This window comes from Pelophylax lessonae (assembly GCF_965119305.1).
Source record: "Pelophylax lessonae genome assembly, chromosome: 2".
NCBI classification, from domain to species: Eukaryota; Metazoa; Chordata; class Amphibia; order Anura; family Ranidae; genus Pelophylax; species Pelophylax lessonae.
Genome location: NC_138769.1, coordinates 647647007 through 647670609, shown reverse-complemented (window position 1 = coordinate 647670609; position 23603 = coordinate 647647007). Strand labels below are relative to the sequence as shown.

Sequence of the window (23603 nt, the reverse complement as noted above, 5' to 3'; positions counted from 1 at the left end):
TAGATAGATAGATAGATAGATAGATAGATAGATAGATAGATAGATAGATAGATAGATAGATAGATAGATAGATAGATAGATAGATAGATAGATAGATAGATAGATAGATAGATAGATAGATAGATAGATAGATAGATAGATAGATAGATAGATAGATAGATAGATAGATAGATAGATAGATAGATAGATAGATAGATAGATAGATAGATAGATAGATAGATAGATAGATAGATAGATAGATAGATAGATAGATAGATAGATAGATAGATAGATAGATAGATAGATAGATAGATAGATAGATAGATAGATAGATAGATAGATAGATAGATAGATAGATAGATAGATAGATAGATAGTCTTTAGTTGTTTGATCATTTATCTAGCTATCTACTACTGCCTGATTTCTGTGGATGCCTTAAAGTGTTCGTAAAGGTTATTTTTTTTTTTAATAACAAACATGTCATACTTACCTGCTCTTTGCACAGTGAAGCCCCAATCCACCTCTTCTCAGGTCCCCTGCTGGCATTCTGGGCCCCTTTCCCCTGCTGTGTGATTCTATAGCAAGCTGCTTGCTATGGGGGCACACATGCATGCTCGCATAGAATGTATGAAGGTGAAAAGCCTTCAGCCTTTAGAACCACTATAAGTCATAATTTTTAAACACAGTGCTAGATTTATTGCTGGTAAATGGATAAAAAATCAAATGTCCTAATGCATATGTATTTTTTCATAGGTAAACGACTCCATTAGCATCAACGGTGTTGCCTCTAAGGAGAAAGATCTAATGGCTACCAATGGTGTAATCCATGTGGTAGATAAACTTCTCTTCCCTGCAGGTTAGTGATATCAAAAAATATTATGCATCATCATCACTGATAGTCTTCATTGTTGGTTTGTAGTCAAACATTTTCCGCATCATCATCACTGATAGTCTTCATTGTTGGTTTGTAGTCAAACATTTTCCAGCAAGAGAAAGTATTAAAGCTGCATTGATTATGGTAGGGTATTGGTTTCTCTGGCCAGCAAATGGTTCAGTGTGGTATATTTGATTGACACTTTTTGTTTTTAATAAGGAACTTCAGTCAAATCCTTTACTTTTAGATTTGGACAGAGCAAGGAATGGTTATAACTGCTGTTGGTTTTTTAACTGTAGCCATTTGGGAAAATGTCCTAATTTCTAGTGTTAAGTAGGAAGCTAGCAAACTTTCTCCAACTGGGTACAGGGACTTCTGTAAGGTTTTATTGTTGCCTTTACCTTCACTGGGGAAATCTCTTCCCTTGTTTCCTGATCACTGGGACACGGAGTGAAGGGAAATCTCCCCAGTGATGACGAAGAAAATAAATAAAAACCCTAAAGGGGTTCTAAGTGTAATTTATTTTTTACCTAGGCCTCTATAGATGGAAATTTACCTTGCTGAGCACTGGCTCTCAATCCCTTTTTACAGGTGTTATAAGTTTACCCACTGAAACAAATATATAAAAAAAGGCTCTGGATTCAGTTAAACCTCAAGTTTTTAATGTTTAGCTATGCAATTAGAATGATCAATAAATATTCATTGTGATCAATCTTATAAAGGATTAGAGAATGTTCCCTCTGAATAATAAGTCATTTGCAAGAATTTTAAAAAATTGCTTGACTTGCACATGATTGAATCAAACACTGCCTTGCCTTATTTTCTGAATACGTCATTTTAGAAAACAGCAGTACAGCTGCCAAATTGCTGCTAAAAAAATATTGTCACATAAAGCACAGCAGACGTAGACATATTAACTGTGAAACCTGTACCATAGCAGAGGCACTTCTGAGGTCTTGAGGCCCATTAGGATTTGGGCTGCCCCTGCCTCTAATGGCCTCGTAGAATCTCAGCAGCCAGAATATGGCCCAAGTAATTTCAGTGAATTAAAGTACCCTGGCCAGGTTCTTTGTCGTTGGGTGGAACTTGATGGTACCTTCCAAATTCCAGCACAAAGGTTTCAGGAGTCAGCATGTCTAGAGGAGCTACTGTTTCAGGAAAAATAACCTCTGACCACCAATGAATAGGAACCCTTCACCCAATGGAGCAAAAAACCCTTGTTACATTGGTATCATTAGCTGAAAAGAAGAACACCAACTTAACACCAATGTAGCAAGGCCCTTCTGCCTCTGAATATCACATTTCTCAATGTTCATTATTTTATCTCACAATTCAGTAAAATATAAGGCATGTGGCACTTGCCATTACAAAAGTAATAATTGAGTCCAAAATATCAGTTCTGCACAGGGGCCCTTTACTGACATTATCCGCCACTGAAGCACTCCATTGTTCTTTACAAATATGTTTGGTGTAGTAGAGCACTATTACAATGAATGAGAAACAGAATGCCCAAAAGCGAGTCCTGTCACATGGCATAATAAAGTAAAAGGACCAGTCTTTCCTCCAATAATAGAGTTCTCTCTGATGCATTAAGTGTTTTGTTTGTCAATATATTATTACAATATTAAGAGTCTGATATCATCTTTTAGATGGAGCCATTGGTGATGAAAAACTGCTTGGAATTCTAAATAAGATCATCAAGTACATTACAATCAGGGTAAATCATATTTAAGTGACTTTAGTTTCCCATTTTGGACCTAATAATATTTATTTGTAATTTTCCTCTTTTATATCTCTGTTGTGATGTTGAAGTACATGAACAATGTGTCATCACACACCCCCAGATGTCTTTTGTACAATTGGATGTTGTGTACCAGCAAGTTTAATTTCCCATGTACAGTGTATTTATTATCCAAATAAATCATTGAAGTAACCAATAGCTGTTAACTTGAGTACCCACAAGCAGGTTATGTAGTCTAATTTGAATTTATAATTGCAACTCTGAATGATCATCCTATAACATAAGACAGTATAGACATGTACAGGTTGTATAGCCATATCATGTCATTTGCATATCGCACTTCACATTCCAGATATTTCTGTATCACTGTCTTTGCATGTCTAAAGCTGGCCATACTGGAGGATTTTCATAAATTCATTTGTATGAAAAATCTTGTCAGTACATTCAATAATGCCATTGTTTGCTTTTAACATTGGATTTTGGAATGAATGGAATTTCCAGAACGAAAATGGCATTCACTGTTAGAAAGGTGTTCATTCGAGAAAAATAAAATTCCATTCTGCTCCTTTCTCATCACTATGGTCGAAAACGATCAATTTGACCCTACTAATGATTAGAATATTAAACAAATGTTTTAAAAAGAAAATGTTTTAAACAAAATTTGACTATAATATGGTTAGCTTTAGAAAGCATTCTTTTTCAAGAGGGTTAAAAAGAGAATTTGACTGGTGACTGCTTTATTTGAATATAGTTCTGTGGTCAATTTTATTCTTTTGTTTATTTATTTATTATTTAGTTTGATCGTGGCTTCAAATTCCAGGAAATCCCCCTGACCAAATACAGTAAGTAATATCTTCATTTAATAAGGGTCACAATTCCTCAACCTAATGATTATTTTTAAAGTCTTATCCAAACTTACTGAGAAGATTTTAGTTTGGCAGCATGAATGTTTGATAATTCCCCTAATTGCAGCTTGAAAAATGATACCACAAACAAAGGAATTGCTGATATTTGCTTTTTCACCAAGCTCCAAAACCATGCAGCTCGCAACATATCATTATTTTTTCTCTGGCATTCAACGTTGTTAAAATGATCCAAATGCAGTTTCATATTAAAGAAAGACGAAGTAATAATGTTTTAGAAGTTTTACAGCATTGATGTGTTTTGCATTGAGTTGCATTTCTAAGAATAATTGTAGTAAACTATTTTATTATTATCCCTAATGTTATTTCCTATAATCACCTAACTGTATATGCTATTTATAGTTAAAAATAGGTAGGCTTTATGCATCAGCTAGGACTTTGCTCTAAAAGTCTGATTGGTGTCTACGGGCATTAACCCTAATTTTTAGGAAGCATACAATTGCTAGCGCTTACATGACCCGCAGTTCTAAATGTGTTTTCCATTTTAAATGAAAAATGAATTCCTGCTGCCATTCTCTGTTAAATATGTAGTTATGGGGCAATAGCAATGTCAAATTTCTGCTAACACCCAACCAACCTAAATCAGTTAAATACATTTCATGTGCAAAGTCTTACAAAGTCGTGTTTTCTTTGGAAAGCAATCAAAGCCAGGTTAGAAAAGCATGTCCCCTGCCAGCAAGCAGTAGAGAAAGAGCCTTGCTCTCTGTGTGGAAGTAGTGGTCTCTCTGCAGAGGCCCAACATACCCCCTGCTGAATCAAACCTATTGTTCTCCAATGCGCAAAGAGCATGAGCTTTGCTTATTGCAGAGCTATAGATCTGACTGAGAATAGAGCTTATCCTCTCTATACAGGCGGTTCCCAGGTTATAAACAAAATAGGGACTGTAGGTTTGTTCTTAAGTCAAATTAGTTTTTAAGTCAGAACAGGTACATTTTTTAAGTGTAGCCCCAGCCAAAAGAATCATTTTTAGGTTTTTAGATAGCATAGGGAAGGGTTAACACCCCCTGTACCATTTGTTTTGCTGTCTATACCCCTGTTCAAAAGATTTTACCTCACTTTCTTTCCCTATGTCAATTGGATTTTGAAAATTGTGGGCTGTTGAGGGTGATAAAGCTTCAGTGGAGACACTTTTTTCCCATGAGAACTCTAACAGGAGTGAATTTCCCTTCCTAGGGATAGATTTCTCTTCACTTCCTGTTGTCTCCCTCCGTTTGTAAGTAGGAGTCTTTGTAAGTCGGATGTTTGTAACACAGGGACCGCCTGTAGTATGCTGGCAGAAAGCAGGCATTTCTAAGGAAGCTGTGGCTGTTTTGTAAAGAATACAAGACTTTACATACCTTTGTTGTAAGGCACCGAAAATGTATTTAGCTAATTTAAAATAAAGGTTGATTTGGGCTTGAATTATGTGTAGTGGCATGGTCACCAAAGCTAAATGTTTGCATTGACATTTCCATGTACATTTATTACATATAGTAATGTACATATATCAATTAAAATAATAAAGTTACTTCTTTTTAAAAGGTAGTATTTTCTTTTTCTTCCAGTCACAAAAACTATTACTACAAGAATCGTCTCAGGTATGTGTCAAGCCAGTTCTAAAAATGTCTTACCAAGGTATATTTCACCACATATTGGATATACATGACTTTTCAGCCAGGCGGTGGAACAGCAAAGGTTTTAATATTCCTTACATGTCTTCTTCTGTCATGTCTGTACAGGTTGGTTGAGCATCCATTGTGACCAGTGGGAATTGTATGAATTTTGCTGGCAGCCATGTGTTTACTGAAGTGAATAATTATCTGTGGTTAAGCCTGAACTCCAGAGAAACTGATAAATACACAGATAAAAAAAAAATATATAGGATCTGTTTTACTTGTGGAAAGATTTATACTTCTGTCCAATCCAGTCCTGAGATTTACATAGCTCTGACACACAGCACATTCAGGATAAAGACACCACTTACAGATAAGTAATACAGTGGTGTTCTTTTCTACCCCAGCCTACTGATTAAACAGTGAATGAGCAGCATCAGACTCACGAGGTCATTGCTCTGTTCTCTTCTTTTATCAATTTGTTCCCTGCCACTAGTCCATTTGCACACAGTGCATCTGATAATCGTACCCTTTCCTTTTCCAAGTCTGAGTGCTGCTATATAGGAGATTGCAAGAGACTGATACTAAGTCAAATTCAGGTACTTACCCTAGTTGCATTTACAAAATCAATGTAATGATTTATTATTGAATACGGAGATGCATTAATTTTCTTTCATCCTGGAGTTAAGCTTTAAAGGCTTAGTGTACATTTGGGAGCACGATACATTTTACATCTGTATTTAGTTGAGCTGCATTTTTACTGTCCATCAACCGCTCCTCCTTTAGCTGCAAAGGCAGCAACCCCCTGTCGTACCACCAACCAAATGTGATCCATTCAAGTAAATGGGGGCCACGCTGCAAATTCCCACAGTAGTAGTAGTATTTAGGGAATTAAAACAGGGAGTGATGAGATGATACAACGCCTTCTCACCATTTCAGAGAGCATCGCTAGAGTAAATAAGGAATAACTCTTCACCATTATGTACTAAATAATATAAAAATTGCCTGTTTTGGCACAAAAAAAAAAAGAATTCCAAATTGAATCACCAACATTTTTAATCAAAAAATGTAAAAAAAATTGACCCTTCCAACGTTTGTCAGCTTTATCATAGCTCACAGTATCAGAGATTGTGCCTGTATGCATCAGTTTTGTAAATCCAATACAGAGCATAACAATTCCATTTTACTTAAAGTGCATTGGATAAAAATATCTGTGTTTTGAGGATGTCTCTCGAACCCTGGTATGTTATAAGAATCAAATTATCCCCTTAACCTTCTTAGCGGCATTCCGGAGCGTGGCTCGGGGTTACATTTCAGAGCCAAAAGCGGTAACCCCGAGCCACACTCGGGGTACCGCCAGAAGCATCGCTGGATCCTGTAAAAGAGGTTACTTACCTTGTCACCGGGATCCAGCGATGTATGCGAGCGGTGATTAATAGACATAAGAGATCCATGCAACCCTGCAGGAATATAAGGTGGCATTACAAGATAAGAGTTTTCTGAACATGAGATTTTATAGACACTTCCCCTTCCTCCATCTGTTGTTAAACATAGTGGTGAACATCACTACAATGGTGAAGGCCAACCATTCTAAATCTCTTCCCTCCCGCCATCATCTTACAGAACAGGTATTCCCAGTTCAAGCTTAAATTTTGCAGTAACATATTATAAATACAGATATCAGACCGATACATCTGAATTTAGAAAATAATTTTATCGCTTACAGGCCAGGATTTAACTTTTGCATTTCGGTAATGTGAGAAACCACACCATTTATGCATTGGTGCATTTTTCATTCATGCTATTCACATGACACAGGCTTGAAGATGGCCATTAAAAATGCATACATACATGAACTAAACAGTCATTTTGTAATCAAACCCCAAAGCACTAATGCATTTGCAGCTTTCTGCAAAGCGCGGTAATAGACAACATGTGTTGTATTTATGAAAACAGAGTCAAATTCTCTTTCTTGTGTGTTTGTGTTGGAACCCTACACAAAATGAATGGGCTTGCACTAATGCAACATGTGCACTAATGCAACTTGTTGGCTTGCACTAATGAAAATGCAAAACAGCATATACAGTATCTCACATACAGTAAGTGAGTACACCCCTAACATTTTTGTAAATATTTTACTAAATCTTTTCATGTGACAACACTGAAGAAATTAAACTTTGCTACAATGGAAAGTAGTGGGTGTACAGCTTGCATAACAGTGCAAATTTGCTGTCCCCTCAAAATAGCTCAGCACACAGCCATTAATGTCTAAACTGCTGGCAACAAAAATGAGTAAACCCCTAAGTGAAAATGTGCAAATTGGGCCCAATTAGCCATATTCCCTCCATATTCCCTCCCTGGTGTCATGTGACTCGTTAGTGTTACAAGGTCTTAGATGTGAATGTAGAGCAGGTTATTGCTCTTACTCTCTCATACTGATCGCTGGAAGTTCAACATGGCACCTCATGGCAAAAAACTCTCTAAGAATCTGAAAAAAAGAATTGTTCTTCTAAAAATAGCAAGATTGCCAAGACCCTGAAACTGAACTGCAGCACGGTGGCCAAGACCATACAGCGGTTTAACAGGACAGGTTCCACTCAGAACAACCCTCACCATAGTCGACCAAAGAAGTTGAGTGCACGTGCTCAGCGTCATATTCAGAGGATATCTTTAGGAAATAGACGCATGAGTGCTGCCAGCATTGCTGCAGAGGTTGAATGGGTGGGGGGGGGGGAGTCAGCCTGTCAGTGCTCAGACCATACGCTGCACACTGCATCAAATTGGTCTGCATGGCTGTCATCCCAGAAGGAAGCCTCTTCTAAAGATGATGCATAAGAAAGCCCGCAAACAGTTTGTTGAAGACAATCAGTCTAAGGACATGGATTATTGGAACCATGTCCTGTGGTCTGATGAGACCAAGATAACCTTTTTTTCATTCAGATGGTGTCAAGCATGTGTGTCAGCAACCTGGTGAGGAGTACAATGACTAGTGTGTCTTGCCTACAGTCAAGCATGGTGGTGGGATTGTCATGTTCTGGGGCTGCATGAGTGCTGCTGGCACTGGGGAGATACAGTTCATGGAGGGAACCATGAATGCCAACATATACTGTGACATACTGAAGCAGAGCATGATCCCCTTTGGAGACTGGGCCGCAGGGCAGTATTCCAACATGATACAGACCCCAAACACACCTCCAATATGACCACTGCTAAAGAAGCTAAGGGTAAAGGTGATGGACTGGCCTAGCATGTCTCTAGACCTAAACCCTATTGAGCATCTGTGGGGCATCCTCAAACAGAAGGTGGAGGAGTTCAAGGTCTCTAACATCCACCAGCTCTGTGATGTCATCATGGAGGTGTGGAAGAGGATTCCAGTGGCAACCTGTGAATCAAAATATTGACACTTTGGGCCCAATTTGGACATTTTCATTTAGGGGTGTACTCACTTTTGTTGCCAGCAGTTTAGATATTAATGGCTGTGTGTTGAGTTATTTTGAGGGGACAGCAAATTTACACGGTTATACAAGCTGTACACTCATTACTTTACATTGTAGCAAAGTGTAATTTCTTCAGTGCTGTCACATGAAAAGATATCATAAAATATTTACAAAAATGTTAGGGGTGTGCTCACTTTTGTGATATATTGTAACGTTTAAATAGGGCCTAGACATCGCATGATCTAAACTGTAGACCTGCAACTTTTTATGTTTTTTTTTTCTTGATACATATTGTGTACGCATAAGCTAATAAACCAATCAGCCAAACGGAATTGAGCGATCTGAACCAAGTTTTTTTTACTGATTCTGTTTGTTTCTTTGTAACAGAGCCCCAAGTAATCACAAAAGTAATCGGTGGCGGGACTGAGACAATTCGCAGAGTTATCCCAGGAGGTATGCAATAAAATGAAAGACTAGTATACTGCATTCTGTCCTTTTAATAGAATGCATGTTTTTTTTTGTTTTTTTTTTAATAATTTATTTTATGCAATGTTTATACAGAAATCTATTTATTATATTAAAAAATACAAAGCAAATCTATTCATTTAACAAAGTGCAAAGTATAAACTGCAGTATACTAAAATCCTCTTGGTAACAGCACAGGTCACAGTGCTTTGCACTTCTGCTAAGATTTATATTTGCTGTAAGACAATAGGTAACCTTATAGAACCCATGGTATGTATGTGAGCTGCTCAGGCTGCTAGGAAATGTAGCCCTATGCCCCCTGCAGAGTGCTGGCTGGGAAGCAGCCCATCCATGCTCCAGACAATGACAGATAAGAGCAGAAGATCCCAGGAGTCGCACATCAGAACAAGACCTGCTGTGTGTGTAGACAAGAGGCAGTCTCAGCCTGGATCCCTGCCAGATGAGGGTCCGGGCTGAGACTGCCACTTGTCTACACACAGAAGGTCTTGTTCTGATGTGCGGCTCCCGGGATCTTCTGCTCTTAACCTCATAGAACATCTGAGAAAAATGATTTAATATCCTTATCTGTCTCATATTTTATGGAAAAGAGAAAGAAGATAATACAATACTTATACAAGAGGATATTTTGTGCAGTGACAAATACTCCTGGAAAACATAGTCGCTCCCCCAATCCAAGAAATAAATAGATTAATGTAGCTATCTAGATGAATAGTAGTATCTGCCAAATTATATAAAAGCTTTGTTTCTGTGTGTTGTAGAGGAGCAAATAGCTGTAGCTAATAATTTGTCTACAACATATTTTAAGTAAGAGGAATCTACAGTACATCATGCTCTCTATAGAAATAAATGAGCATTCTATCCAATAATGTTTTCTTTTTTTACATTTTTTGGCCGGTATGGGTTAGAGCTTCTGTCATTTTCATTTACATGATTGTCACTCTGCTAATTTCCTGGCAAAACAGAAAGTGATAGAAAACCTATCCAATGAGTTCATGGATAAAAACATTCTTAATGAAGTGGAAAGGCATTATAACATGTGAAGGCATTGATTCCATGCCTTCCAGTTCTGATGAACTCCCCCACCACCACCACCATTTCTTTATGGGCATCACAAGGACGGGAAGTAAGCGAAAAACTCCTAAATTAATTCAGAAATCTGATACAAATTGTAACTCCTTCCCACACTAAATGAAGTTAGGCTTTAATATAGTTCAGTTGCATTTCCTATTTTTAATTCGGGTAACACTGTTAATATTATAAGTCAAGATTGGGTTGGTGTATTGGGTTGGTTGCTGTGACCCTCTTTTTCTCCAACTCCAAGAAATCTAAAAATAGGAAAGGTCAACAAAACCTCTGAACATCATTGGTAACCTCTGATTCTAAGAATTGTGCACATTTGCATAATTGAGATCTCCAGTGCCAATATAACACAAGCCCCAACACAAATATATTTTATTCACCTAATACAAAATGCAATTAACAACCCTGAAGGTCAGAGCACACTTTGGACTATGTTCATGACTATGAACAATCCAGTGGAAATTGTTTAACTGGTCTTCTGTGTCTGGTAGAAACCTAGGTAGGATACACTTGCTAAACCCAAAAAACAGTTATAACATCAGGCCTAATGTATATTACTTTACAAAATCATCAGATGGGGCTGTGGATCAAGAATTCTTTGTGGATGGAGGCTCAGGTATTCTGTGAAAACGTTTTTCCACTTGATTTTTGGAACACCATGCTTGTTGGCCAGTCTCACAACCACATACCAAATTATCTCTTTAAATGATCTCTTTGCTGTCACTATCATTCTTTTGCCTGCTGGTTTCCTAAATGTGAACTATGATTTGCTTTTACTTTGAAGAGTTTTTCACAAATATGTTTGCATGGAATATATAGTGCAAATGTTTGAAATCTAACATGTTCACTATCCAACACAATGCATGCTTTACTTATAATAGGCACCAGTATGTATGGAAGTTTCTCTATTGAATTGAACCGTTAGGTCTTCTCTTTGCATCTCTCTGTTTTCAAAAGCTGCTGCTGGTGGAGCATCCACCAATATTCACTGCTCTGTTCTTTTTGCTTTCACATGCTTCACGTGGGATGTGTTTGCTCCTAAAGTCACAGAATGACCACATGTTAAATGGTACTAATACAAATTTACTTTGTACAATAATTAAAATATATGTGTGTTCTATGGACACAAATGTGAAATAAGTGGAATAAAGGTAATGTATTTATATATTTATAGAAAAAAGTATTTTGATCAATAATTACTGAACTAAAAAGTTTGTTTTTCTAAAAAAAACATCAAATGCAGAAGTATGTCTGTGTAAAGATATCTATAGCTATTTTTGTAATAAAAATATTACTATTTATCCTGATTATCCTGATTAGCTACAGCAATTTTTAACCTTTTTATAAACTTCTCATTTCATAGCCAACAAGGCTGAGATTTTAAAGATGGAACAAAAAAAGCTAGGTAAAATGTAAAATGTAATCTAATGTAGACCTTATTTTCACTAGCTTAAATTGTTCCATCAATCAGCCTCTTTTTTTTTTTCTTTAAAAATTGGATTCCTTGGTCAAAAGGGGTGACATACTAAATGGGTTCCAATCCAACCAGCTTTGAAGTAGAACTAGGCAAAGGAGTAAAGGACCCCTGTCAATTTACTTTTTGCCATCTGTGTCCCATTGGGGAGATTTCCCTTTAGCCAAACAGAAAGTGAGAAGGAATCCCTGCAAATTAAGGGATTCCCTTGAGGACCCCCAGGCCATTATAACTAGTGTCTCCATTGGAAAAATTCCCCACTATTACTTTTCTGGGAAAACCCCAAAATTTGGGATTTTCTTTTACGTTCACTTTCAGTGATAATGGTAAACAGGACAAAAAAAGTGGGTGAATCTCCCTAACGGGGGACACAGACAGCAATAAATATCCTAATAGGCATTCGAAGACCTCCCCAGTCTAGCCAAAACTTAAAAAAGGCTTTTTCCTTTAGTTGTACTTTAAGCAAAGAAAGATTTTAGACATTGACTTTAATGATTTCATGCCATAGGTGTTATAAATGACTTCTAAAATATCTACGATTGCAGTTTTAAGTCCAACATTCAACATACTATTGCAGATTTATCTGGTATATTTCTGCATCCTATTCACAGAATAAAAATGACATCATCATTAAAGTAAACCTTGTAGGTTAAAACAAACAACTGCAATAGAAGAATATTTATACTTATCAATAGCCCCTGTCTCCTGAGTTTCCTTCACTTCTACAAGACTCTGTAGCATTCAAAACTTCTGGCAGTGTCAAATTCCTGTGAATCCCACCATGTGTTGTAGCTCTTTTCTCAGACATTTTCACTAAAATATTTTTTAGTGATGTAGGAGTTGGAGAATGGAAACACAGAACTCAGGTATCAAAAACTCCTGGAAGTGTTAAATACCAAAATGTTTTACAGAGGCTGCAGCACTGAAATGAAGAAAGGTAGTAGATACAGGCTATGGAAGAATTACGTGAAAGAGTTCTATTGCAGGTGTCAGTGCCTCCATTTTCTAAAAAAAAAAAATTGCAGGTGATCTTTCTTCAATGTTTAATAATTAGGTTAAGGTTTTGGATTAGAATCACTACCATCTTATTTCTATATATACCAAGACATGGAGATGAAGGACAAGAAATATGGTTAGAACCTTCTAGTATGGAGCCCTCTGAGGCAACAATGCTGGCCATACACACAAAGAACCATTAACAGACTCCTCCATCCATGCTATGCAGTGGATGAATTACCCACTTTGTCAACTGCATTCTGACAGTCTGGACTGGTGGTTGTCAGAGTACCCAAACAGCAGCTGCATCTGATTGGATGCAGCCACTGTTTGGCAAACAATGTTCTGTCTGGTTCCTTCTATTTTTAAATCAAAGAATGTCAGCCAGGAGGTTGTCAATAGGGCATCCGCAAAGCAAACTTTGCCCAGTTCACAATATTTAATCAGTGTATGGTCAACTTTTTAATAGCTTTGTTTCATTAATATTCCTGAATTTAGGATAGGTAAACACATATTTCCCCTACTTGTACCTGGAGGGCATTTTCATCAAAACCCCATGAAGAAGTATATGTAATAATGCTTTTTATTTTAATGCTTATTATTTTAGAGTCAACCATTACTAGAGTTACAAAGGTTATTGATGGAAAACCTGAAGTCAGAGTAATCCCAGGAGGAGAAACCAGGATTACTAAAGTTATCCAGGGAGGTAAGTTATCATCACCACTGAGGAGATATAAAATTAAATTTCATAGTGCTACGCCAGTAAGGATTTGATTTAATAGTAACATCTTCCATAAGCATGCCTTTAAAGTAGAGCAAAAAATAGTGAATTCACTCATTAAAATCTTTATTCCTTCATCAAGTGGTTCAGTCATTGACATCTTCATCCCTTCATTTATCCCTTCATTATCATCATGCCATCATCAAAATCTTCATCTCTTCATGGACTCATTCACTCCTTTATCTAGTCATCCAATTGAATTTGCTTATTTTTTTTATAACCATCTTTCCAGAACCCTCTATCACCAGAGTCACCAAAGTTGTACAAAGCGAACCAGAATTCAGCTTGATAAAGGAAGGAGAAACTAAAATTACCAAAGTCATTCAAGGTGGTAATGATAAATTTTCCCATTGATGCATATAACATACATGTTCTTCCTATTTGATCAATTTCTCTCTTTAACTTTCTTAAGCACAATATAAACATTAAAGTTAGGATCTTCATTCCAATGAAGGTCTGTTCTAGATTTAATACATTAGTTGCATAACCCTTCAGAGGCTGTGCCACCAGCATACACGATCAATGCTTGATACTAAGCCCCATTCTTAATCACTTCCCACAGAAATCTAGTTATTTTTTTTTTAACCATGACTCAATGACTGTATACTGTAGATGACAAATGGAGAGCCTGGCATGATGTGAGTGTTTATAGAACTTATCTTTTTTATTTTTCACCTGCCTTCTACAGTTGCATGATACAAGAGGTAGTGAGTACAAATCACCTTAGGCAATAGATACTTTATTTATTAATTAATGTATTAATATGCACATGCATGCCATTTTGGTTAACTGAAATATAATTTCTTTTGCTACTTGAGATAATTGCTGAAATAATTAGACTTTGTTTTTGTTGAAAACATATTTGTGTCTGATATGTGTTAGTGTGGGTGTGTATTTATGCATTTAATTTATAAAAAAAAAAATGTGGAATGATCTGCTTCATTTTGAATGCATATTAAAAAAAAAAACTATAATTACGCTAGTCACTGGTGGATGAAGGGACTGTTGCAAGTCAAATTTGCAACCCTAAAGCAATTCTAGCATTCTTGTTTTTTTTTTTTTTATATATATTCAATTGATTTTTCAATTGACTAACACCGACATATATCTCAATCTAAATGTCAAGCAGTAAAAAAGTAACTTAAATGTGTGACTATTTTACTTTTTGTTTTAAAATTAAATGATTGGAACCCATTATGACTAAGATCACTACAGTGATTAAGGGTGAGCCAGAATTTTAATTGGTTAAGAAGGGTGAGATCCAGGTGACAAACCTGATTCAAGAAAGTAAGGTAAAAAGAAAAAAATCCTATTCTGCCTTCCTTTACTTGCACATACTAACCAAATTTGTACTTCATTTTTCCAACACAAAATATGTCAATCCTAATGAATAATCTTTAGTAATAGCTAGAATGCACATTTTAATAAACACTATCATAGAAATAATTTCTAAGGAGTGGTACATTTTTATTCATTATACAAATTTATCAGTACGCACCATTACTTAAACCACTATGGTGATTGAAGGTGGTAATGAAAGGAAAAAATGGAACTGAATAAAGTGTTTGTTGAAGGTAAAGTGGAAAACTGCAGGATCTTTGCTTCTCTTTATTTGTACAAACAAGAGTAAATTATTGAAATTGCTTTTTAAAAATATGAATTATTATATTCTTCATGCATTTAATTTTTTTCTTAGACAAGAGCAAAACACTTGCAGTTGTGTAATCCTAAAGTGGTTGTAAACCTCTGACATGAAAAATTAAAAAAACATGTGCTTTTATACTGTCTGCTTGCCCTAATCCAAAGCACGGAGTGTGATTTCTGTCTGCAGTCTCATTCCTCTGCTATCTGCATGAGTCATTTCTGACAGGCTGTACTGACTCCAGGGGATAGAGGGGGGATGGGGAGGGAAGTTCCAGCACACAGCATGTGATTGATAGCCTCAGCTGTGCTTTTTTTACTTTGAGCTTGTGTAGAAGTGGGTCTGTCCATTCCCTCCACTCAGGTCTCGGATTACACTCAGCTTGCCTCTGCATGCAGTGCAATGTGTGACATCAGATCTCTACCCCTTGCTTTTAGAAGCTCACAAAAGTTGTGTAATGTGTGGACTTTCATTTGGAGAAGAGAGGGCTGCAGATATACATGTACAACTTATGTAGGAGAATTTGTTTTATCCCTGTGTATCACCAGAGACTAATTGCTTTGCTGGGTATACTGTATATATATGAAAGGGTTTACAACCACTTTAATGTCACAGCTGCCTATTCAGACTTAAATGTTTGCCAACAGAAAATTAATAAATTAAATTAATAATTATTTCCAGTCTTTTTCTGTTTTAAATTAACAAATATATTTAATCATATGTTAAACATTTCAGTTCTCTTGTTTTTTCCTTTTTACAATCAAATTTGTTAGAACCCACTATTTCTAAGATCACTAGAGTGATTGAAGGTGAGCCAGATTTTAAACTGGTAAAGGAAGGCGAAACTCAAATGACTAAAGTCATCCAAGGAGGTAAAGTAAAAATGATGGGTCTTTCTCCATAATTCTATTCTCCAATCATCTCTTCTGATGATCTCTTCAAGTTCAGTACAGAAAGTTCAGGCTAAGAAAGTGTATACCACCAAGATAAATGGTGAGCCATATACTTCTTTCTGCCTTAAAGAAAGAAAAACATCCCCCAAAATGACATTTCTACTAATTTTATCACCTGCTTTTGGTAAACGGATGGTTACATAGGACTGTATTAAGAGTTTGTTGGTTCATTTGTTTACAGGTCCTGAAATAAAATACACTCGTGTTTCCACTGGTATCGGAGGTGATATTAGTGATGATGAACTTAAAAGGAGGCTAGAGGAAGGTTTGTATATATTTTTATGATCCTATACAATGAAAAAGTGCAGTTTAGCTATTTAGTAACATACATATGTTGTAAAAATTATGGACATTTTACAAATGAATAGGTTGGTTTATCCTTAAATTAAACCTGTGCAGAGACTATGCAGATCAAAGCATTTACATATTCTGAAAATCAGTAAATGCAGTTCAAAACAAACCTTAATTTATTTCTGTATCTATAGGTGTTATGGAGAAAGTGGTTTTCAAAGCTCACTGCACAGGCACTGAAAAATGTTTCTAAGTTGTTAGAAACTTACTTTAACCCAGCTTCCAAGTCCTTGTTGTGATCTTTGAGAATATTTGAGAAGGGATAACATCACATGACTGGTAGCTAGAAAAGCCAAGGATGACTTGTTTAATAGAGTGGGAAAAAGATAAAGATCCTGTGCAGTTGTCATTCCTAAGTGTCACCCAAGAAGAGATTTTACATTACTTCTCCCTCTTGTCACCTGAACTCTCCCAAAAAGAGGTGCAAACAGCAATAAAACACTATTATATTGCTTATTTTGAACCCTCATCAGGTTTTTATTACTGTCTGTGTCTCTTTAGGGAATTATGGTGTTTAAAAGAGATATCACTTTATTTTCAACGTAAATATAATCCTTATATACTTTTCCATAGGATCTTTACAAAAATGATGTATATACCTAACACAACAATTTGATGATAAATGATCACAAATGATCATACAGTATATCACTGAACATTCAGTGTTTTACCTCTATGCTATCCTGACTTTAACCCCATAGTCTCCTAATCATATTCAGCCTCACAGAGACAGAGAGATACAAAATCCTTGACACCTTTCCTAGACCACAGGTCTACTTCCAGGAAAATAGGAAATAGATGTTGAAATAGCATAGTATCATTGTATTAGCTTTAAGATCATTTAGGGTACTTTTTGGTGCGACCATTCAAGCTTTTTCTAATAAAGAAATGTAAAGGAGGGAGTCAAGGAGTTGAAAATCCTTATAAGGACTCCTCTTTACAAGGTAAATCTATTTTGTTAGTTTTTCCAAAAACATGACTTCTCCACATCACATCCACTGTTTAGTGACTGGGATTAGGAGAAACAAACAGGCCTTAATCACCCTGAATGTCCCTTATTACCCATCACAAATTTGTCCTCCAATGTGCGGATGCACTCCGTCACCCAAAAGTTATTACATTTTTTAATGCCCTTTAATTTGCTGTTATTTTAAAACAAAAAAAAAACTTCACTGAGTTTACCACTGGTAAACCATACTATATAGTTAGTATGCATAAACAATAATAGTATATTCTTGGATGTGTGGAGGACAATTTAGGTAAAACTAACCAAAGTAATCTGTCCTCTAAAAACAAAGAAGTAACCTTTTTACCAAGTGATAATATATTGAATTGTTTGTAACGAGCAAAGCACTTTACTTTAGCATTCTAGTTTTTTTGTATACTTGTTTTAACTGTCTAGATGTAGGTTATTAATGACCTATCTTATTTGACCAATGATTTGTTGTTTGCATTGACTGGTAGAAATTGGCTACACAGAGACTTAAATAAAAAGTTAATTCATCTTTTTTCAGAATTTCTGTGAGTAAATAACATAAGATTTGCTACATTATCCCATCAGAATAACAATCTGATTGGTTTTTTGAGTCTAAGGTTGCTGTTTTGGCAATATTTAGTAACTCATTCAGTAAACACATAAGAGGATTACCATAGTATGATGGTTGCTATGTCGAAAATTAATTTTATGTACAGATATTGCTTTCCATGTGTAGCGTTCTATTTTTCCAGGAACACCATTCCAGTATAAATTCTCTTTTTGTCTGTTAAAAAACAAATTAGAAATATTTGGGGGTCAAGGATAATAGAGTCTTTAACAACTTCAGCTCTAGAAGGTTTTACCCCCTTAATGACCAGGCCATTGCTTGCGATTCGGCACTGCGTTGTTTTAACTGACAATTGAGCGGACGTGCGATGCTGTACCCAAATACAATTGATGTCCTTTTTTTCCCCACAAATAGAGCTTTCTTTTGGTGGTATTTGATCACCTCTGCAGTTTTTAGATTTTGCGCTATAAACAAAAAAATAGCGAAATTCTGAAAAAAAAAACAATATTTTTTACTTTCTGCTTTAAAACATTTCCAATAAAAAAATTAAAAAGTCAAATGTTTTTATCAGTTTAGGCCAATTTGCATTCTACTACATATTTTTGGTAAGAAAAAATCCTAAAAAGCGTATAATAATGGGTTTGCACAAAAGTTATAGCGCTTACAAATTATGTAATACATTTTTGGACTTTTTATTATTTTTTAAATTTTTAATTAGTAATGGCTGCGATCAGCAATTTTTATCGGGACTGCAACATTGTGGCAGACAAATCTGACACTAAGTGAAACTTTTTGGGGACCAGTGACATTAATACAGTGATCAGTGCTAAATATTATGCACTGTTCCTGTATAAATTACACTGGCAGGGAAGGGGTTAACACTATGGGTCATCGAGGGGTTAAATGTGTTCCCTATATGTGCTTTATAACTGTGGGGGGTGTATTTACCAGAGGCACAGATAGATTGGTGATTCAGCTTAGCTGAATCACACAATCTTTCCCTGCCTCTCTGACAGGAGAGCCGTCTTGCATTGTTTACATACCAGACAGCTCTCCTGTCAGTCTAGCTTAAGAGTTTGGGAGGTCAGCAGCGATTGAGCCCGCGGTCTGCCTCCCGCTGTGTCTAATCACAGTGGGAGCGCAGCTCCAGTGGCGCACGCGCCCCGGCGAGACTGCGTGTACATAATCACGTAGATCTACGTGACTATGCGCAGCCGAGCCGTCCTGCCGCAGTAAATCTGCATGGGACGGTTGGCAAGTGGTAATTCCTTTTCTTTGAGCCCTGTATGCAATAAATACTGCTGTATGGGTTATGTCAACCCTCTGGTTCATACATACATTCCTGTACATTGATGCCATAAACATGTATCCTATCAGAAGTCACCAAGGTATCCAAGTACATTGAAGGTGATACACAATTACTTGACGATGAAGAACTGAAAAGGCTTCTCCAGGGAGGTTAGTAAGTGAAACTGGGCAACTAATAACACATAACACAGGTTATGCTGGTGATGGTAAGCTATCTGGTGAAATCATTTCTTTTTAAAGACTAAAGTTGTATATTTTACATTGATCGGTTCTATACAGATATTCACAACAATTGGAACAATTTTAGCAGTAAAAAATTAAAATTTATTTGGGAGCTCATTTTTGATACAATTTAGTCTTTAAAAAACAACTAACAAATGGGGACAATGAACATTTGTTTGTGTCATCTTTTTGTCTAATAATTGAAAAACATAATAAAGACATATTTGAAAGAAATACAAAAAATGAAAAAAGAATTATAAAACAAAGATTCATTCCTCCCCTAACCCTCTGGCATGTGTTTGGTAGACCTTTGCCAATGTTGATTAAACAGAACCCTTTTTAACTTAGCTCTTTCTGGTATCTAACACAAGATGATTCATAACTAATTAACTGTTGAAAAACAGTGCATATTTCTGTGATAACATAATGTTATATAATTTTAATATCCAACTGTACTTAATAAACATGATCTTGTTTGTAAAGGTGCTCATAGATGTAAGATGGTCATCAATGGCAGAAACAGATTACAGTTAGGTTCAGTGTAGGGTGCGGCAAACCATGGTAGACAATATTTATAATATATATGTAAATATTTATCATAATTTAGCTCAGATTGGGCTCCTCCTACCTTTTGTAGTTGATGCAGTTAGCAGCAGGTATCACAACTTAAAGTTAAAACCGCTCTATCTTATTGCTGTAGCTAATGAGCTTCTTGTGTATGACATAATGTCTGTGCTAATTTGATATCTATTTGATGGCTATTCCTACATAACCAGGATGGAAATTTTTTAAAATCCTTAGGTAATCTTGTATATAGCATTTTAACCTTGACCATGAATACATTGTTGAGGTTTACTAGTGGTTAGTTGTATATATCTTTAAGTGACCAGGATTATATTGCAGAAACAGTTTGTGTAAGTGCACATACATGAAGAAAATTGCTATATGCAATCTTTTTGCATTGGAAAATTTTAGATTTCAAGAATTGAAAAGAAATGTACATTTAAAAAATGTTATGATATTTCAACGGGGACATTAATCAGCAATAAAAGTTAATAAGGTTGGAAATTTAAGACCACTCCATAAATAAATTTCATCAGATAGTGTCATTGTGTTTTTATAATACCTATGAAACTAGTCATTCAAATAACTTAGTAGAAGTTATTGATAACAATTTGCTTGGTGACAACTGGAAAATAGTCATATGTTTGTTCTCAGATCTTTGTTTTGTAAGAAAACTGTAAAAAAGCAGAAGATATCGCACAGTCTTATTACAGAAGACTGATCAGGCTTTTTATAGTCCTTTTAGTACTGATATTGCATTTCCATCAAGTGCAGTTTTCTTATTCTTTCTTCTCTTCTTCTTTTATCCAGAACCTCAGGTTAGAAAAGTACAGACTGTCAGAAGGATACAAGGTATTTTATGTTTTGATTTGTTACAGTCTAATGTCTTTTTGTGTTAAACCCCAAAAGAGGAAGTTTCATTGCTAAGGGTGTGTGCTAAAATAATGTCTGTGCTTGTGCCTCAATCTGTTAACAACCAATGATAGATCTTTCCCATCAAAGTCCACTAAGGTTGTGATCAAGCGTTTTATTTTTTTCTGGTTGGATGTTTTATTGCATTATTTCATGTTGCAGTGCTTACTGCTGCTCCAACAAGTAATGGGGACCACTACCTCATTGGTGGTAACAATATGCTTTCTGATACAATGAGATGCTTAAATACATATTATACCATAAACTGTGAGAACCAACTCTCTCCTTCCCAGTTCAGTACCATAATTTCTATTTCTGTTATTTAAACATTTTTCTTTTTTTAACTGTCACTCTGTTTAGAGAAAAATAGTTCAAAATCAAAAAAATTTAAATAATGAATCTAAGGTGTTTCAAGTATAATTGTATGGCTAATGGAAAATAGATACATTGTATGCATGTAGAATACAGCGCTTTATTTATTTTTAGGGCAGTAAGGCCCCGTTCACACCTGAGCGATTTTCTTCTTGAAGCTTGTAGCTCTAAAATGCTCAACATGCCAGATCCAATTCCTTTCAGTGGTCCCTGTTCACATAAGAGCATTCTGTCACCTAAAGCAAAGTTCCTGTCCCTCAAAAAAGTACATGAGCTTCTTTTTGGCAGATTACAAGAGGATGGCCGAGCTGTAGAAATGCAAGCAGATTATATTCACTTAGTAAAGAATAGTTCCACAGCTCACTGAATGCATTGGGGTTAAGTTACTAAATGATAAAAGGGCTGCTCATTTTGCAAGGTAATTCTATCTAATGTTAATGAATATGGGAAAATTCACTTTGCAAAAAATACGCAATCATGTGCAAGAAAAGTAAAATACGATTTTTGCTTGCACAAGACTGAGAGATGGAAGTCCGCAGAGAGTTGTCTGTCTTTATTATCACTTGAAGAGTGAAAAATCGGTTTGCCTTTAGTAAATAAAACCCAGTGATCCAGATGAGATCCTTTTCAAAGCTGTAAGCCAGTGGGACTAGAAAAAGTCTCAGCATTAGTGGGAGTAAACAATGCCTCTGGCTTGATGGTGAGTGGGAGTAAAAAAAAAAAATAATAAATGTACCCCATCATTGTCAGTGTAAGGAATCATGCACTGTCATTGGTATCAGTGGGAGGAATAGGGTTTCATCACTTAGATCAGTCGGAAGAATAATGTGTCATCATTGGGTGTCAGTGGAAGGAATTATGGTCCATTGTTGGTGTCAGTGGAAGGAATAGCGCCTCATCGTTGATGTCAGTAGGAGGAATAATAGATAATAATCAGTAGAAGGAATATTGCACCAAGGGCCGGATAAATGCAAGCAAAGGGCTGCAGTTTGGAGATCACTGGTGTAGATTGAGGGGTTGATTTAAAAAAGGCATATAGACTGTGCACTTTGCAAGTGCAAATGCATTCTGCCAGGGCACTTGCTCCAGAGCTTAGTAAATGTGGTAAAGCTTGACTTTGGAAAGAATGCCCAATGCACATGCAAGGAAAATAAAAAAAAGTATTTTTGTGTGCACATGATTGGATCATAGAAGTCTGTAAAGCTTCTCTACCAACTTGGTTCATTGCACCAGGATAAAAAAAAGTCTTCACTGAACTTGACTGAAATTGGCATTTGATCTACTATTGGCAAACATTCCTGTGGCATTACTAGTAGCAACTATTAATAAGAAACAATGTGCACTAATAGGGAAATCTCTTAAATGGTTACCTTAGCTGACACTGATATTATGTGGCAGATAATGCTAATAATTTGTGAGTGTTACCAGGCTCATCACAGTGGATAACTGCCTTGGGAATGCATTTTTAGCATGGGATAACATACACTAATGGGAAAATAAATAGTTGCATTTCTGTGAAGAAGCTGCAATAATCTATTCGACATTGAACCTAGAATTACATCTGCTACCCGATCCCTGTGTAAGCTTGTAGGACTCAATGGGGGCTATTTATTAAACCTGGAGAGTGTAAACTCTGGTGCAGCTCTGCAAAGAAACCAATCAGCTTCCAGGTTTTATTGCCAAAGCTTAACTGTCACGGGGTAACGTGGCAGAGCCTGACGTAAGAGGAGTGGCTTACCGGGTAACTGGCGTGGCACAGGTTCACCAGAGGCGCGGAGTCTAAGTGTAAGCCGGTCTTCACCAGGGCCCCAGAAGGTGGGGATGGATTTGGCTGCTTGCTAACACCAGGTCGCGGCCCCCCGGATTCCCTGGGAGAGCCAGGAACAGATCCAGGACCAATAGCCGGTAGCAGGTAAACAGATCAGGACGAGACAGGAGGATAGTCAGGACAAGCCAAGATCAGGGCGGGCAGCAGGTAATCAGAATCCAAAGACAAGCCGGGTCAGGTAAACAGGAACAGCAGATATAACAGGCACAGGATACAGGAGAGCTGAAGACAACACAGCAAAGTGCAGTGCTGCTGGGCTGTTTAAATAAGGCAGCCTGTTTGCCAATTACAGCAATTAGTCTGCTCTAGGTTAACCCTTTAGGAGACTCATGACAGCACATCAGTGTGCTCAGGAAGCATTCCTAAAAGCGCCTGCGCAGGGTATTGAGTCTCTGACATTGCCCCCCCCTTAAGGGCAACCTCCGGGTGCCCAAAAGGTTCCTTTTGTGGGGATGGTTGCGGAAGAAATTCCGGATTAAGTCCTGGGCATGGAAATTCTGTACCGGTTCCCAGGAATTTTCTTCGGGGCCGTAGCCCCTCCACT

General features: G+C 36.6%; 1 protein-coding gene across 6 annotated transcripts in view; it reads left to right on the top strand.

Annotated features, from left to right (window-relative positions):
• Positions 1 to 23603, top strand: part of POSTN (periostin) — an 89887-nt gene that overhangs the window by 57528 nt on the left and 8756 nt on the right. The window contains exons 14-24 of one of the 6 annotated variants that reach the window (XM_082245381.1): positions 733 to 835; positions 2503 to 2570; positions 3391 to 3436; positions 5062 to 5094; positions 8934 to 8999; positions 10687 to 10728; positions 13190 to 13288; positions 13596 to 13691; positions 16140 to 16223; positions 19231 to 19311; positions 20758 to 20799. In XM_082245381.1, the coding sequence (XP_082101507.1) occupies positions 733 to 835; positions 2503 to 2570; positions 3391 to 3436; positions 5062 to 5094; positions 8934 to 8999; positions 10687 to 10728; positions 13190 to 13288; positions 13596 to 13691; positions 16140 to 16223; positions 19231 to 19311; positions 20758 to 20799 (760 nt within the window). The remainder of the gene's footprint in view (positions 1 to 732; positions 836 to 2502; positions 2571 to 3390; positions 3437 to 5061; positions 5095 to 8933; positions 9000 to 10686; positions 10729 to 13189; positions 13289 to 13595; positions 13692 to 16139; positions 16224 to 19230; positions 19312 to 20757; positions 20800 to 23603) is intronic. The other 5 variants (XM_082245384.1, XM_082245382.1, XM_082245383.1 and 2 more) reach the window with 5 other exon arrangements.